Below are 17,000 nucleotides of genomic sequence, written 5' to 3'. Positions count from 1 at the left end.
ATTAGGCAACTTAACAAAAAACAAATATATACCCATTTCAATTATTTATTTTTACCAGTGAAACCAATATAACATCTCCACATTCACAAATATACATTTCTGACATTCAAAAACAAAACAAAAACAAATCAGCGACCAATATAACCACCTTTCTTTGCAAGGACACCCAAAAGCCTGCCATCCATGGATTCTGTCAGTGTTTTGATCTGTTCACCATCAACATTGCATGCAGCAGCAACCACAGCCTCCCAGACACTGTTCAGAGAGGTGTACTGTTTTCCCTCCTTGTAAATCTCACATTTGATGATGGACCACAGGTTCTCAATGGGGTTCAGATCAGGTGAACAAGGAGGCCATGTCATTAGTTTTTCTTCTTTTATACCCTTTCTTGCTAGCCACGCTGTGGAGTACTTGGACGCGTGTGATGGAGCATTGTCCTGCATGAAAATCATGTTTTTCTTGAAGGATGCAGACTTCTTCCTGTACCACTGCTTGAAGAAGGTGTCTCCCAGAAACTGGCAGTAGGACTGGGAGTTGAGCTTGACTCCATCCTCAACCCGAAAAGGCCTCACAAGCTCATCTTTCATGATACCAGCCCAAACCAGTACTCCACCTCCACCTTGCTGGCGTCTGAGTCGGACTGGAGCTCTCTGCCCTTTACCAATCCGGCCACGGGCCCATCCATCTGGCCCATCAAGACTCACTCTCATTTCATCAGTCCATAAAACCTTAGAAAAGTCAGTCTTGAGATATTTCTTGGCCCAGTCTTGACGTTTCAGCTTGTGTGTCTTGTTCAGTGGTGGTCGTCTTTCAGCCTTTCTTACCTTGGCCATGTCTCTGAGTATTGCGCACCTTGTGCTTTTGGGCACTCCAGTGATGTTGCAGCTCTGAAATATGGCCAAACTGGTGGCAAGTGGCATCTTGGCAGCTGCACGCTTGACTTTTCTCAGTTCATGGGCAGTTATTTTGCGCCTTGGTTTTTCCACACGCTTCTTGCGACCCTGTTGACTATTTTGAATGAAACGCTTGATTGTTCGATGATCACGCTTCAGAAGCTTTGCAATTTTGAGACTGCTGCATCCCTCTGCAAGATATCTCACTATTTTTGACTTTTCTAAGCCTGCCAAATCCTTCTTTTGACCCATTTTGCCAAAGGAAAGGACGTTGCCTAATAATTATGCACACCTGATATAGGATGTTGATGTCATTAGACCACACCCCTTCTCATTACAGAGATGCACATCACCTAATATGCTTAATTGGTAGTAGGCTTTCAAGCCTATACAGCTTGGAGTAAGACAACATGCATGAAGAGGATGATGTGGACAAAATACTCATTTGCCTAATAATTCTGCACTCCCTGTATATTCCTCACGGTACCCAAAAACACAATAAGAGGTTCCCCTGCTGGTATTTGCACAGTTTACAATTTTCTGCAATTTGTCTGTCATTCCAGTTTTTAAGCACATTTTGTCAAGTCAAGTGGCTTTGTACATGTCAACCATATACAGTGGTACAGTACACAGTGAAACTAGACAGTGTTCGTCCCAGACGCTAGTGCTACATATAACAGGCAATCAACACAGGACTACATAAAGTGCAAGTGTGCAAATGTGAGAGATACACATATTGACGGGGCCGGGTTATGTTAAAAAGTATAAATTGTTATACTTTGTTCATTGGTTCAAAGGTACCCCACACTTCTTCTTTTTGTTTGCTTGTTTGTTCTGGTGTATTTTTCATTTGAACTGTTATTCTGCCAGAGTACTCATATTTACAAGATGGCATTGAACGCCCCATTGGTGTGTCAGGAAAACTCTTTTGTACGTATGTTCCTTGAAGGGGATTTTGGAGTCGTTCTTTTTCCACCGCAGCGATGGGCTAGGAGTTGGAGAGGAGATGCTGTATGTTTTTGTTATGATCTGATTGTGAAATAAAGCATATGTAGTGAGAAAGCAACTCCAGGAGTCATCCCTGCCTTAAAGCTGCAACATATCATGGCGAGCCAGCCAGGAGGAAGGTTTGAAGAACTTCCACACTGTAAAAAAGGGCAGTGAAATTGACATAAAAACCATGTAAAACCCCTACAGAAATGTATAGTAAACCCCAAAACACAACTTTCCTGTTTCGATCACAGTGAATTATTGTAAACCTTTAAACAGAATGTTCTTGTTATATTTACAACATGAATGTGTGATTATAATCAAATTTATTGGTTAAAACTACAAATACTGTGAATAAAAACAGTGAAACACCGTAATACTCATAACCAAACAATCATGTTAATTTGACATGCAAATACTGTAAAAATCACAGTTTTAGTCAGTTTTTCTTAAAAACACATGACCTATATGTAAGTCACTTTACAACTGCATGGATGTACTGGGCCTACTTTTAACATGATTCATGAAATGATGCAAAGTCATGGATAGGACTAATAAAAATGTTTTCACAGAAGATGTCATTGTGAACCTGAGAGGTTGCCTCTCCATTTATAGGCTTTATAAAAATATACAATTAAAATTGTTTACATCATGTTTTTTTCTTAAATCATTCGGGCTATTTGCAGCCTATTGTAGGGTAACCAATAAGAAATTATTATTTAACGACTAAGTAATGCTTCTGTCATAATGCTTGTATTCTTTATGTTTCTTTTAATTGCAATGTGATACTTAGACTAGAATACTTTTTTGGGTTAGGTCAGCAATGTCTCATTATTACAGGCTAAACAAACTTACAGTGCCTCCCATAGGATCTCTATGGTGCCTCATCTCCACAGAGCTGTAAGCTACTTCAGGTCACTCACCGTTGCACTGAGCGCGCCTAATTTTGAATGTGCATCTGAAGCTCGTCTCTGATTGGATAATGACGTGAGGGCGGGAGGAGAAGAGCGCCTAGTTCACGACTATAGCTAACGAGCCAGCACGAGAGAGAAGACGGGAGAAGAAAACGTTGAACTTTCAGCAACTACGTTGTTAGGACAAATTACAAACATACGATTTCAAGTGTTTTTTGAGGATCTGTGTTTGTTCGTCAGAAAGTCTGCACGGTAAGTTCAATATCTTGGCGACGTTTTTTCGAGATAAAAGCACCAGTTGATATTTAGACCAATGCTCATAACCTAGCGCTAGCATGCTAGTTCAGCTGAAAAGCACAGGCAAACTTTTGAAATACTAAAAATGATCATCTGCGTCTTTTGTAAAAAGGTATTGGTCACATTAAGAGGCTATGTACTACATTGCAGAGTGCATAAGAATGAGCCTTGTTGTATTTTTAAATGTGTTGGCGCCAATTGCAGCCAAACATTCACCACGTACTCTGCTTTCAAGGGGCATTTTTATCGTGTGCACAATGCACCTGCACTTCAAGCTACTCCTGAAGCTCTTGTTGCAGATTTAAAATGTGCGGTTTCATTATGTGCCCGCCATTTTCAAACAGTGAAAGAGCTAGTGTCTCACTTAAACGATCATATTGCAGAGGGCAGGTCTGTGTCATGTCCAGTAAGTGGTTGTAAGCATGTGTTTACAAAAAAGTCATCATTTACTTCTCACATGTGTAGGAAGCATAAAGCTTGTTCCCCAGATGGTATTGATGACATGTACAAGGAATCTCGTCCTCAGCCCCCAAATGACAGTACAGAATATTCAGAAAACACACATGAAACCATGGCATCAGCTAGTTCAGCCAGTGATATGCCAGAGAAGGATAGTCATTCTTATCTCAGAAACATGTGTCTCTTTTACCTTAAACTGCAAGGACAGCTGCTAATTCCTGCCTCTACTATACAGAGTATTGCTGAGGAAATGCAGAATGTGCACGAATTGGGTCAAGCCTACACAATTAATAAGGTAAGTTGTTTACTAAAAAATGAAATGAACCTATCAGATGAAGCAGTCACTAAAATCTGTGACTGCATTAAAGAGTCAGATTTGTTCTCTGCTTGCCATCAGGGACAACTAGGAACAACACACACCAGAAATCAAACATTCAAAAAAATGTTTAAATACACAGAACCCAAGAAAGTGCCATTGGGAATGGATGAAAACATGACAGAAAAATGTGCTTATTACATACCAGTTGGAGAAACCCTGAAGAGCTTTTTAGAGTCACAGTTATGGAGGAATACACAGTCACAACAGTTTGGGGGTCCTGATGTAGAAATTTTTAAGGATTTATATGATGGCAAAATTTTCAAATGTCACCAGTTCTTTAATGAAAACCCTGAAAGCCTCAAACTGATTTTGTACCAAGATTCATTTGAGGTAGTGAATCCCCTGGGTTCTGCTAAAAAGACGCACAAACTTCTTGCAGTCTATATGTCATTAGCAAATTTACCCATTCATTTGCGTTCAAATACAGATAACATGTTTTTAGTCTTGTTGTGTGTTGAGAATGACTTCAAGCGTTTTAGAATAGCCAAAGTTTTCTCAGAGTTGTTGGCAGATCTGAAATCTTTGGAGACAGATGGAATAGATGTAGATGGAGAAACAGTAAAAGGGAGTCTTTACTGTATTGCTGGGGACAACTTGGGTTCTCATTGCATAGGAGGGTTTACAGAAAACTTCAGCTGCTCTCAATATTTTTGCAGGTACTGTGAAGTAACACGAAGTGAGTTTTATGCTGATCCGAATGCCTGTGGTCCTCCACGCACTCCAGAGACATATGACGCGGCTGTTGCTGATCTCCAGTCTGAAACTATCCAAGACGTCAGAGGAATAAAGGTAAACTCCATCTTCAATACCCTTCAGTCTTTTCACGTATCCCAGCCTGGTCTCCCACTATGTTCACTTCCCCACAGCATTTTGGTTATACTTTGTCTTGAACGTGGTCATGGCCATGACTGTGTGTGTGCATATATATGTATATACTTAATTTTTACTTACTTTGTACGTGTATTTTAACTGATCAATTATAAAAATGCTTAATAAACTTTTATATGATTGTTATTCTACAGGTGTTTCTTCTCCATAAACCCAGAAAAAGGAACCAAAGTAGAGAACAAAAACTCAAAGCGTCGTCTCAGTGTGAACCCTCGAGTCCTCACCCTGATTCAGGATCTCGCCGACCACGAGTGGCGCTAAGCCTAAATCTTGACTCTCTGTGGACTGTTAGTTTTACTTTGTTAATTTTGTTCCACAATGTGTACTGGAACCTTTTACTGGTCGAATGCATGAAGCCAATTCATGAAGATGTTCTTTCTTTGTAGGAATGTTCTTTATTTACATAAGAAAAGAAAAAAACAACATGCTGCTACTGCAGTGTTTCTAGACCACATGTGTAGGTTTGTTTCACCACGTGGTTTTGCTGATGTTTTCTGACCAGGGCCATGGTTGTGGTGACAGCAGGATGCGTGTTGCGTTGCACGGTGATTATGATCATTTTTGGCACAATATGTGTTTTTTGTTTTAAAGTCTTAACAGGTTATTTAACTTTTTCTGGTGGAGGGTCTAACAAATGCTTGTTTCATGAACATGGTTCTTGCTTTGCAGGAATGTTCCACAGCTTTTATAGCCGATATTTTGATTGAATTGTGTAGTTGCTGTGTGCCTTGCATATTGTGTTAGTTGGAAAAATGGATCCATTTGCTGTCATTTTGCTAATGTGGCTGCAAAATAAATTTCCCAAAAGTGATATTTTCCTCTCTTGTGTTTTCTCAAGATGTATTTTTGCATGTTTCGGTGTAGGCGTAGCAGTAAGAAATTTGCTGGGTTATGGTTAAAATTTTACATTAAAACATATAATATTCAGCATAGATTTTATGTATAATTTACAGAGCAGCTCCATTTAATATGCACAGTTTCACTGTAGTTCTACCATTTTAAATTAGTTCTTTGTACGATATTTCCCTGTTAATTTTGCAGTTTATGGATCCACAAAAAGCATTTATTATTTGTAAAAGATACAGGAAATAGTGTATTTATATATCACATCTATGTGTGAAATTAACTTCTTTTTCCTGTAGATTTAACAGTTTTAATCTGAGATTCATTCACTGTAAATCAATTTACAAGTTGCATCTGTAAAGCGTTTTTACAGGAAGTCCCTGGTAACCCCAGCTGCCAGGGTTTTCCTGTAAAAACAGCACGTTTTTTTTTACAGTGCAGCACGAGAGTGAAGCAGAAGCCTGGTTAGCGCCATTAGCGGCTAATGTTAGCGCTACCGGACCGCTGAAGAAAAACCTTTCTCCAAGCACCGGACCTGAAATCTGACGGACTAAAGACAAGCTTGTGAGTGCCCACAATGGAGGTAGAAGCCCTACGAGATAAGATCACCGCCACACTCTGCCAGTTAAGTCGTGATCAGCTCATAGAAGTGGGTTATAATGTGAAAGGCTTTGCTACACCGCTAGATGAGCCCACAAAAGACACTTCCAGACGCCACCTGATGAAAGTTATAGAACATAAACTGGACGAGGTGGAAAACAGTTATACACCAGACGATGCTGTACAGTTTGTGAAGGAACTTCTATCATTTTTGGGCGAATATAAAGCTAAAGACAATGCGGCCGAGAGTGATTTTTCCCGCCCTTCAGACGCAAGAGACAAGTATGACGAGCTGCAGGAAGAAATTAGAGCGATAGGGCAGAAACTCAAGATGGCGGACGCTGCCCCGAGCCTCGGCCAGAACCTGCCGTCTTCTAAAGTACCAGAGGTGACAATTCGCAGGGAGTTTCGCATCTGTGGCCAAATAGGAGAGGGAGGGCAGCGTGATCGGCTGTCCTATACCAACCTGCTGCATCAGATGGAAAATGGACTCCGCAAAGGCCACAGTGAGTCAGAAGTTATTGAAGCAGTGATAAGAGCCATCAATCCAGGTCTCAAACTGCGTGATATGCTTGAAATAAAGACTGATTTGACACTCACACAGTTAAAGACAATATTAAAAGGAAATTACAGAGAAGATGACACATCTGATTTGTACCAAAAGCTGATAAATATTTCCCAAGATCCAAAAGAGTCAGCTCAAGACTTTTTATTCAGAGCCATTGAGCTTAAAGATCGCCTCCTGTACGCATCCAAGGACAAAGAAGCAGAACACTACAGTCGGGACCTGGTAAAAAGGAAGTTTTTGAGATCAGTGGGTACTGGGCTGCAAAATGACAACATAAAGTTCCAGATTAAAGCCCTTCTTGACAACCCAGATGTGACTGATGAAATGCTGATTGAGAAACTAAATGAAGCTGCCAATCTCGAGACAGAAAGACTGAACAAGTTAAAGAGGAACAATACAAAACCACCAAGAATCAATGAGCTACATACTAGGGATGAACCACGCAGCAACTCACAGATCCCCGCCACCAAGGAAGACAAGAAAAATCATCCTCCACCCGAAATGCACGACCTGGTGAAAGAGCTGAGGAACGAGGTTGCAGAGGTGAGGCAGATGGTTCTTGCTTCCCTGAACGCTGGCAAGTCGCAGACTACAAAGAGGACATCAGATGCTGCCGCGGACACCCGGAGGAAGAAAGGCTGCAGGACCTGCCAGAGCAACGGAGAGGGAGACAACTGCACCCACTGCTTTAAGTGTGGCCAACCCGGCCACATCTCCAGAGGATGCCGAGCTCCACTTCAGCTGCAGGGAAACGCCAGAGGGCCACTGCCACGGGACCAGCAGTGACCCCACCGCCACATCAGGAGTCCCGCCGCTGTGGTTGCTGCCACCAGAGAGAGTCGGTCAGCACCCCACTCCAGAGGTGTGCAGGCTGCTCATCTGTCAGTTACTGTTCTAAAGCCTGTCAGGGACAACACTGGCACCATCACAAACATGTATCTAAAGCGGTGAGGCTAGTTGAACAACATTTGAGGGAAAGAGAGAAAAAGGGGTGTTTGTCATACATGGGATATTCTGACCTTCTATCAGATAAGCAAGGACAAAAACTGGTGAAACTGATTGGTAGACGGAAAATGGTGAGATGCACTTTTGACAATGTACCAGTCACCGCATTGTGGGACACGGGTGCACAGGCTACCGTAATAAATGAGAACTGGAGAGTCAAGCACTTACCTCACACCACTATCAGGGGGATAGATGAACTCTTAGGTTCAGAACCATTAAATGGGCTCGCAGCTAATCAGACAGAGATACCATTTATGGGGTGGGTCCCTGTAGAGTTTAGACTGACGGGGGTGGAGACGACCAGCTCTAGTCTCCTAGTGCCCGTATTGGTCTCTAGTGACCCAAATGTAGCTCAGGATCCCATTATTGGATACAATGTTATAGAAGAAATCATCAACGAGCAACTTAAACAACAGGGTGTTAAAAACAGTGACTGTGCTGCAAATATTGTGAGTAGTGCTTTTGGTATTGACGTCGGATCTGCTAAGACTTTTATCCAGTTGACAGAGACACATCGAACAGCCGCGGAAGAGATCCAAGTCAAGACAGGGCGGAGTAAAGTTGTTATAGGCCCTAGTGAAGCTACTACCATTCGCTGTCGCACACGCATACAGGCTGACGAGGACACTGTAATGTTATTTTGTCCTGTTCTGAACCCCAGCCTGCCTGAGGGGCTTCATTTGCAGGAAGTATTGTTTAAAGTAAAAAGGGGCAACTCAGCCATGGTCCCAGTATCTGTCACAAACACCACATGCCATAATATTACTGTAGATCCGCGTGTTGTCCTGGGGCACATTGAGGGCGTAAAAGCAATATACCCAGCTGCCCTAAAACCTGTAGAAACTCCAACAACTAAAACAGCAGACGATGCAGGTGTTGAAGTCCCATTAGCCCCCACAGGTGAGACAAGTGGTGTTTGGGATCCCCCTGTAGTTCTAGACCATCTAACGAGTGGCCAACAGTCGGCGGTGAGGATGATGCTCAGGGAGGAATGCAAAGCTTTTGCAAAAGACGAAAATGATGTAGGCTGCATTCCTAGCCTTCGGATGCACATCACTCTCAACGACCAAACACCAGTTCAAAAGACTTACAATAGTGTGCCTAAACCTCTGCATCAGGAAGTAAAAGCTTACCTGCAAGACTTGATCAATAGGGGGTGGGTCACAAAATCCAAGTCGCCTTATTTGTCACCGATAGTCTGTGTTAGAAAAAAATCCGGTGACCTCAGACTTTGTGTGGATTATCGAGAACTTAATCGCAAATCGGTGCCTGACAGACATCCTATTCCTAGGATACAGGACATGTTGGATAGCCTTACTGGTAGCTCCTGGTTTACAGTACTAGACCAGGGAAAGGCTTATCATCAAGGATTCCTAGACGAAGACAGTCAGCCACTCACTGCATTCATCACCCCCTGGGGTTTATACCAGTGGGTTAGAATCCCATTTGGACTCAGCTCCGCCCCAGCAGAGTTTCAGAGGAGCATGGAGGAGTGTCTTTGGGGTCTGCGTGATGATATCTGTCTACCGTACCTTGATGACAATTTGGTCCACAGTAAATCTTTTGAGGACCATGTTGAGCATGTAAGAGCTGTGCTACAAAGGTATCAGAGACATGGGGTCAAACTTACTGCTAAGAAATGTGAACTGTTCAAGCCTAAGGTCAGGTTTTTGGGTAGAGTGGTGTCAAAAGATGGCCATAGTATGGATCCAGCAGAGGTCGCCTCCGTGATGTCACTTAAAGAGAAACACCCTAGTACAGTGGGGGAAGTGAGACAGATTTTGGGCTTCCTATCTTATTATAGAGCCTATATACAGGACTTTTCACGTATCGCCAAACCTTTGTATGAACTGCTAGCAGCCCAAACAAATGCTAAAAGTAGCCCACAGGACTTAAAAACACAGAACAAGAGAAGGAAGGAGAAAAACAAACAGGCTAAAGGACAGTTGCCTTCATCAGCCCCTGTGAAATGGACAGAGTCACACCATCAGGTTTTGTCTTACTTAGTCAATAAACTGGCCAGTCCTCCGATCCTAGGCTACCCTGATCTAAACCAACCATTTGTGCTTCATACTGATGCTTCTCAAGCAGGGTTAGGAGCAGTGCTCTACCAGCGCAGTAATGGCAAGTTAAGAGTCATAGCTTATGGATCTAGAACGTTAACGCCGCCAGAAAAAAATTACCATATGCATGCTGGCAAACTGGAGTTTTTAGCTCTCAAATGGGCTGTCTGTGAGCGCTTCAGAGATTATTTGCTGCATGCGCCATCTTTTGTGGTTTATACAGATAATAATCCACTCACCTATGTGTTAACGACAGCAAAGTTGAATGCATCAGGTCAGCGTTGGGTGGCTGAGCTCGCAGATTTCAACTTTACGATAAAATACAGGCCAGGAAAAACAAATGCAGATGCAGATTTTTTATCCAGGATGCCCCTCGATTTTGAGGACTATATGAACTGCTGTACACAGACGGTTAGCCAGGACGTGGTTGCAGCCTCACAGCAGGGCATATTAGTACAGCAAACAGAAGCTCTAATGTTTAACGCTGTCTCCTTCCACACCCTTCAGCATCAAACACGAGCAGAGGAACTGCTGGACATGATTCAGCCAATACCGAGAGAGGAAATCTGTGCAGCACAGCGGCAAGACCCCGTGATAGGTAAAATGTAGGAGTCTGTAGTGCAAAACAAAAGGCCCACCACACAGGAAATTAAAACTGAGAGCACTGAGTTTAAAGCATTGGCTAGAGAGTGGAGCAAACTAAAAATCAGAGAGGATGGAACTATGTTCAGAGAGACTCGACACAAAAAACAACTAGTTCTCCCCTCAGTTTACCACCCACTAGTGCTCAATGAACTACACCAACAGATGGGTCACTTGGGATCAGAAAGGACCCTAAATTTAATTAGGGATCGTTTCTTCTGGCCTAAGATGCAAAGAGACATTGAACACTTTGTCAGTAATGTTTGTGAGTGTCTCAAACAGAGGAAGCCAAACAGGCAGGCACGGGCACCTATGTTGAGCATAGAGACCACTCATCCATTTCAGTTGGTTTCAGTTGACTTTTTGCACCTGGAGCAATGCAAGGGGGGGTGTGAATACATACTTGTAGTTATGGACCACTACACCCGCTTCGCTCAGGCCTACGCAACGACAAATAAGTCAGCTAAGACTGTAGCAGAAAAACTATTCAATGATTATTGTCTCAGGTTTGGTTTTCCAGAAAAACTACACCACGATCTGGGGCGAGAGTTTGAGAATAGACTGTTGCACCATTTAAAAGAACTGGCTGGTGTTAAAGGGTCACACACTACTCCTTATCACCCACAAGGAAATGGGCAGACCGAAAGATTCAACAGGACCTTGCTCTCGATGTTAAGAACACTAACAGAGAAACAGAAAAGAGACTGGAAAAGCCACCTCCATAAAGTTGTACATGCCTACAATTGTACTGTTAATGAGGCCACTGGCTACCCTCCTTTTCTCCTAATGTTTGGTAGGTCACCACGGTTACCGGTTGACCTTCTCTTTGGCATTGAGCAGGAGGACAGTTCAGGCTCCTACCAGGACTATGTGGACAGATGGAGAAGGAGAATGGCTGAAGCTTACACTGTCGCCTCCAAAAATGCAGCTAAGTCAGCTGACCGAGGTAAAAGGCAGTACAACAAAAGTGTGCATGGTCCACCACTTCAAATAGGGAGTCGTGTCCTTGTTAGAAATGTTGTGGAGAGGGGTGGGCCAGGTAAAATCCGCTCCTATTGGGAAGACAACATCTACATCATTAAAAGACAAAAGGGAGAGGACAGTCCTGTGTTTGAGTTAGAGCCAGAGAATGGTAAAGGCAGGACAAGGATTTTGCACAGGAATATGTTGTTGCCTTGCGATTTTCTTCCGCTCCCAGCAGATAAGGAGGCAACTGTAACTAGTACTAAAACACGGAAAAGACATTATAACAAACGAAAACAAACATGCATGACTCCGACACAAGTGGGGAGTGAGGAGGAGGAGGACACAGATGAGTTTTCTGATGCGGTTTTCACCTGGCCTTATCCTGAGCCTCAGTGTTCACCCACATTGGACCCCACAGCAGCAGAGTTTATGCCACTAAGGGACGGAGGTGAGCCAGATGAGTTTCCTCACATGTCAGGAGATGGCCAGGGGCCCCCCAGCCAAACTGATGAGGAGAAAATGGACAATATGGAACCAGAGGATGTGGCTATTGTGGGTGCAGGGGAGGTGGACAGCAGCTCTGATGTCGAAGAGGCTTTGGAAACAGACCAGCCAAGTCCATACCCAAAGAGAGAAAGGAGGAGACCACAGACTTTGACCTATAGTAAACTTGGACAACCAAGTCTTGAAGAAAGAATAGTGGCCACCGAATGTGTGAATATTCAAGGTTGCTGGCGACCTTGGTAAAAGAGGAAGATATAATGTTTACACTTGGTACCCCTATTTCAGATTGTAACAAATGTACCTATGTTGATTGAAATATTGTGACACATGGATTGCTGGCCGAACATGTGTATGAGTAAAGGGAAGATGCTTAGTGTTCAGATGAGATGTGGACAAAGTTAATGCCTTTACAGGAGGGTACAAATAGCATGGTAATTTGATAGATTGAATGTTGGACTAATAAAAAAAAAGAAAAAGCTAAACTGATTATATCAGGAGTATACACAACTACAGTGCACGGTAGTTTGAGTAACTTAAAAAAAAAAGGTGTAATGTAACCTGGTAAATAGTCCATGCCATTCTATTGTTCTCTATGGATTGTAGATTATAGGGTACATTTATGTCGGGACGACATTTCTCGAGTGGGGGAGAGTGTGAGAGATACACATATTGACGGGGCCGGGTTATGTTAAAAAGTATAAATTGTTATACTTTGTTCATTGGTTCAAAGGTACCCCACACTTCTTCTTTTTGTTTGCTTGTTTGTTCTGGTGTATTTTTCATTTGAACTGTTATTCTGCCAGAGTACTCATATTTACAAGATGGCATTGAACGCCCCATTGGTGTGTCAGGAAAACTCTTTTGTACGTATGTTCCTTGAAGGGGATTTTGGAGTCGTTCTTTTTCCACCGCAGCGATGGGCTAGGAGTTGGAGAGGAGATGCTGTATGTTTTTGTTATGATCTGATTGTGAAATAAAGCATATGTAGTGAGAAAGCAACTCCAGGAGTCATCCCTGCCTTAAAGCTGCAACACAAAAATTGCTAAAATCAGTGAAACACCAGACAGAGCAGAACAATAAAGACACAAGACAGTGCAACAGAAAAGTACAACAATGTCAGTGGGTTTTGCAAAAAGTACTTGAGGTAATGGGATGTATGAAAGTTTGTGTGTGTGTGTGTGTGTGTGTGTGTGTGTCATTGTGCAGAAAGTGCTTGAGCTAGTGAAATGTATGAAGGTTTGCGTGGGTGTGTCAGTCCAGTCACAGAGTGTTCTAAAGAGTTCAGGGTGAAGAGTGTGTGGGGTCCTCCACAATGCTGGTGGCTTTGCAAGTGCACCGTTTGCGTTAGGTGCATGTGATGAAGGGAAGAGAGGCTCCAATGAGCTTTTCAGATGTTCTTAATACGGTGCAGTTCCCATATCAGACAGTGATGCAGCTCTTTAGGACGTTCTTGACAGTCGTTCTGTAGAAGGTGGTGAGAATGGGTGGTGGGAGATCGGCTTTTCTTAGTTTCCACGGGAAGTAAAGACTGAAGATGTCAGCAAGAACATCTGCCAGCTGGTCTACACATTCTCTGAGCACTCTCCCAGGGATGATATCTGGACCAGCAGCCTTCCGTGGGTTAACTCAACACAACAGCTTATTATTCAAAGTCCCAAATAAAAAATGTCCAATAATAATAATAATAATGGATTGCATTTATATAGCGCTTTTCGGGACCCCTCAAAGCGCTTTACAATACCACTATTCATTCACTCTCACATTCACACACTGGTGGAGGCAGCTACGGTTGTAACCACAGCTGCCCTGGGACAGACTGACAAGGGGGATAGTCCAAAAATTCCCAGGGTGTGAAAGAATAGGGATGAGAAAATGCCAGTCTGTTTTCTTATGTATATCCAGCTGTGTGTGAAAGTGTGAGTGATACAGTCCTACCACACCGCAAGGTGCAGCAGATCATCAAGTGGTAAAAAAAGGGAATCTCAGTCTCTCTAAGTCTAGGTGTGAAGGCTCGCCATCTAATTCACTGAAGGAATCCACCTCAGGAACAATCCAGCATACAGAAAAAACGTGACCTGTCAACAGACAATTATTAATTATGCTGTTCTAGCTATAATTCACAACTAATATTGTTGACATCATATTTGACGTCAATTTGTAATTAAAATACTCAAATAAAGCTTAAAGCAGCTCAGACTTTTAGAACCAGCGCTGTGGCCTGTTACATTTATACAGTGTTAGAGCAATGGCTGCAACCTACAGCCTTTAAACTAGCGATTAAAATGCTGGCAGTAAACTCGTCAGTCCAGATGTAACCACATTACTTTATGATACTTAGCTGGTATTTTAATCAGCCTGTCTCAGTTGTTTTAACTCTGTCAGTTCTCTCATTTCTTATAGCAAGACTGGAGATCGCACTACTGATTTGCTGATCTGTGCACTCACATATTAAATTAACTGAAATCAGTGCTGGTTCTAATAGTCTGAGCTGCTTCCAGCTTTATTTGTGAAGAGCACAGCAGCTTACAAAACACGTAGCTAGCTCGTACAGCTGCAACGTAAAATTTTCATAAGCTAAGATGACCTTAAAATAACGGGGCTACGTGCGGTGATGCTAGCGTTAGCCATGTTAGCACGTTACCTTCAATAGGTGGTCAAACTGAGTAAACAGGCACTCCACGGTGGACTGGATTGACTCCCTGTGTGCAGAAGATTTAACTGCTCTTTTTAACTCAACATGCACTTCTATTCTGGACTCCATCGCTCCCCTAAAATCACTCCGTCCCAAAGCTCACACTGAACCCTGGATTACAGACTCTGTTCGTGCTCTCAGGCGCTCCTGCAGGTGTGCTGAGAGAAAGTGGAAAAAGGACAAGCTGCAAATCTCCTTCAATATCCTGAGAGATTCTCTTTTAACTTATCAGAAAGCTGCTAAAGAGGCTAAGTCCTCCTACATATCTAACCTGGTCAGCAGTAATGTCCATAAACCTCAGACTCTGTTTCGTGTTTTAAACTCCATTGTTGATCCTCATACGTCCACCTGCCTCACACCTTCTGCCACCCTCTGCAATGACTTTTTATATTTTTTTGTTAATAAGATTTCCTCCCTGCAGTCTGTCATTCCACCTCCACCTTTCAATCCCTGTGTTTCTCCCTCGTGCCAATCTGCCTTTAACCAGTTTGAGCTAATCTCTCTTTCTCAGCTGCATGAAACAGTCTGCAAGGTCAAGTCTACCAACTGTTCCACTGACGCTATGCCCTCTCATTTTCTGAAGCAGGTCCTGGACTCAGTTGGACCTGTCCTTCTGGTCCTGATCAATGCCTGTCTCAGCTCTGGTTGTTTCCCAACACTTTTTAAGCATGATGTTGTTCAACCTCTCCTCAAAAAGCCTAACCTGGATCCATCTATACTCTCTAATTATAGGCCCATCTCCAATCTGCCCTTTCTGTCCAAAGTACTGGAACGAGTTGTCCTCAGGCAGCTCCAGTCATTTTTAGACAACAACAGTCTCTATGAGAAGTTTCAGTCTGGTTTTAGAGCTCGTCACAGCACTGAAACCGCCTTACTGAGAGTTTTTAATGATTTGCTTTTAACTGTAGGACTCTGGTTGTGCTGCTGTCCTAGTAACCTTAGACCTGACAGCAGCCTTCGACACTGTTGATCACAACATACTGTTATCCCGCCTAGAACACTGTGTCGGTTTGAAAGGTACTGTCTTAAAGTTTTTCCAGTCCTACCTGGATAACAGGAGTTTTTCTGTTCACCTTGGTGAACTGTCATCTCCCAGAGCTCCTTTAACTTGTGGTGTACCTCAGGGGTCCATTCTAGGCCCCCTGCTGTTTACTCTGTATTTGCTCCGTCTGGGCGATGTGCTGCGCAAACATAATGTGTCCTTCCACACCTTTGCTGATGACATTCAGATCTACCTCCCTCTGAGGTTAGACTGTAAGGACTCTCTGCAGCCGTTATTCTCCTGTCTGTCTGACATTAAGACTTGGATGGCTCTTAACTTCCTACATCTAAATGAAAGTAAAACTGAAGTCATTGTGTTTGGCCTTCCTAAAGACCCCAACCTTTCCTTTGATTTTATGGGACCCCTAACTTCCAAATGTACTTCCTCCATTAAGAGCCTCGGTGTTACTTTTGACAGTGCTTTTAAATTTGATAAACAAATCAGCTCCGTAGTCAAGGGATCTTTTTATCATCTACGGATTTTACCTAAAGTCAAGTCCTACCTGTGCAGGAACGATCTAGAAAGGGTGGTCCATGCTTTTATTACATCACGGCTGGACTACTGCAACTCCCTTTATGCTGGTTTAGATCGTTCCTGTCTGCATCGCCTCCAACTGGTGCAGAACGCTGCTGCTCGCATGCTGACCGGTTCCAAAAAGAGAGACCACATCACTCTGGTCCTCTGCTCTCTCCACTGGCTCCCAGTTGCTTTTAGGATTGATTTTAAAATTTTACTGCTGGTTTTTAAGGTTCTTAACGGTACTGCACCTCCTTACCTGGCAGAGCTCCTTAGCATTTACCGCCCCAGGACATCTTTGAGGCCAGCAGACCTGATGCTTTTAGATGTTCCCAGGTACAGATTAAAGACTAGGGGAGAGAGGGCTTTTGCTGTGGCTGCACCCAGACTGTGGAACAGTTTACCTCCTCACATCAGATTCTCCACAAGCCTAGGAACTTTTAAAACTGGTCTTAAAACTCACCTCTTCTCATTGGCTTTTAGCAAGGTTTAACTTACTGTATTAACTTATTGTTTTATCAGTGAGGTGTTTTATGTACTTGTGTTTTATTGTATTTTATATTTGTATTTTATTGTACAGCACTTTGGTCAGCCTTGGTTGTTTTTAAATGTGCTTTATAAATAAACTTGACTTGACAGTCAGAGGTTGGGCTCTCCGTTTCGCTGCAGGGTCCCTTCATTCTTCACATATCCGCGTCGAGCCGCGTGTAAATCCCGAGGCTGAACCGCCTTTGTACAA

General features: G+C 43.0%; 1 protein-coding gene across 3 annotated transcripts; it reads left to right on the top strand.

Annotated features, from left to right (window-relative positions):
- Positions 1-2,509: 2,509 nt before the first annotated feature.
- Positions 2,510-5,219, top strand: LOC120745971. 3 transcript variants are annotated; one of them, XR_005698735.1, is made up of 4 exons: positions 2,515-3,049; positions 3,789-3,848; positions 4,589-4,721; positions 4,955-5,219. XR_005698735.1 is itself a non-coding variant. In XM_040051208.1 (3 exons), the coding sequence occupies exons 2-3, from the start codon at positions 3,804-3,806 to the stop codon at positions 5,204-5,206; spliced, it is 1,170 nt and encodes a 389-aa protein (XP_039907142.1). In that variant the 5' UTR covers positions 2,510-3,049; positions 3,789-3,803; the 3' UTR covers positions 5,207-5,219. The 3 variants fall into 3 exon arrangements, 2 of the variants coding, with proteins under 2 accessions (XP_039907142.1, XP_039907141.1); XM_040051208.1 differs by having other exon boundaries at positions 2,510-3,049; positions 3,789-4,721; XM_040051207.1 differs by lacking the exon at positions 2,515-3,049 and having other exon boundaries at positions 3,527-4,721.
- Positions 5,220-17,000: the final 11,781 nt, after the last annotated feature.

Source organism: Simochromis diagramma, unplaced genomic scaffold (genome assembly GCF_900408965.1).
Source record: "Simochromis diagramma unplaced genomic scaffold, fSimDia1.1 OVJJ01000644.1, whole genome shotgun sequence".
NCBI classification, from domain to species: Eukaryota; Metazoa; Chordata; class Actinopteri; order Cichliformes; family Cichlidae; genus Simochromis; species Simochromis diagramma.
This window is presented reverse-complemented; position numbering and strand designations above follow the sequence as displayed.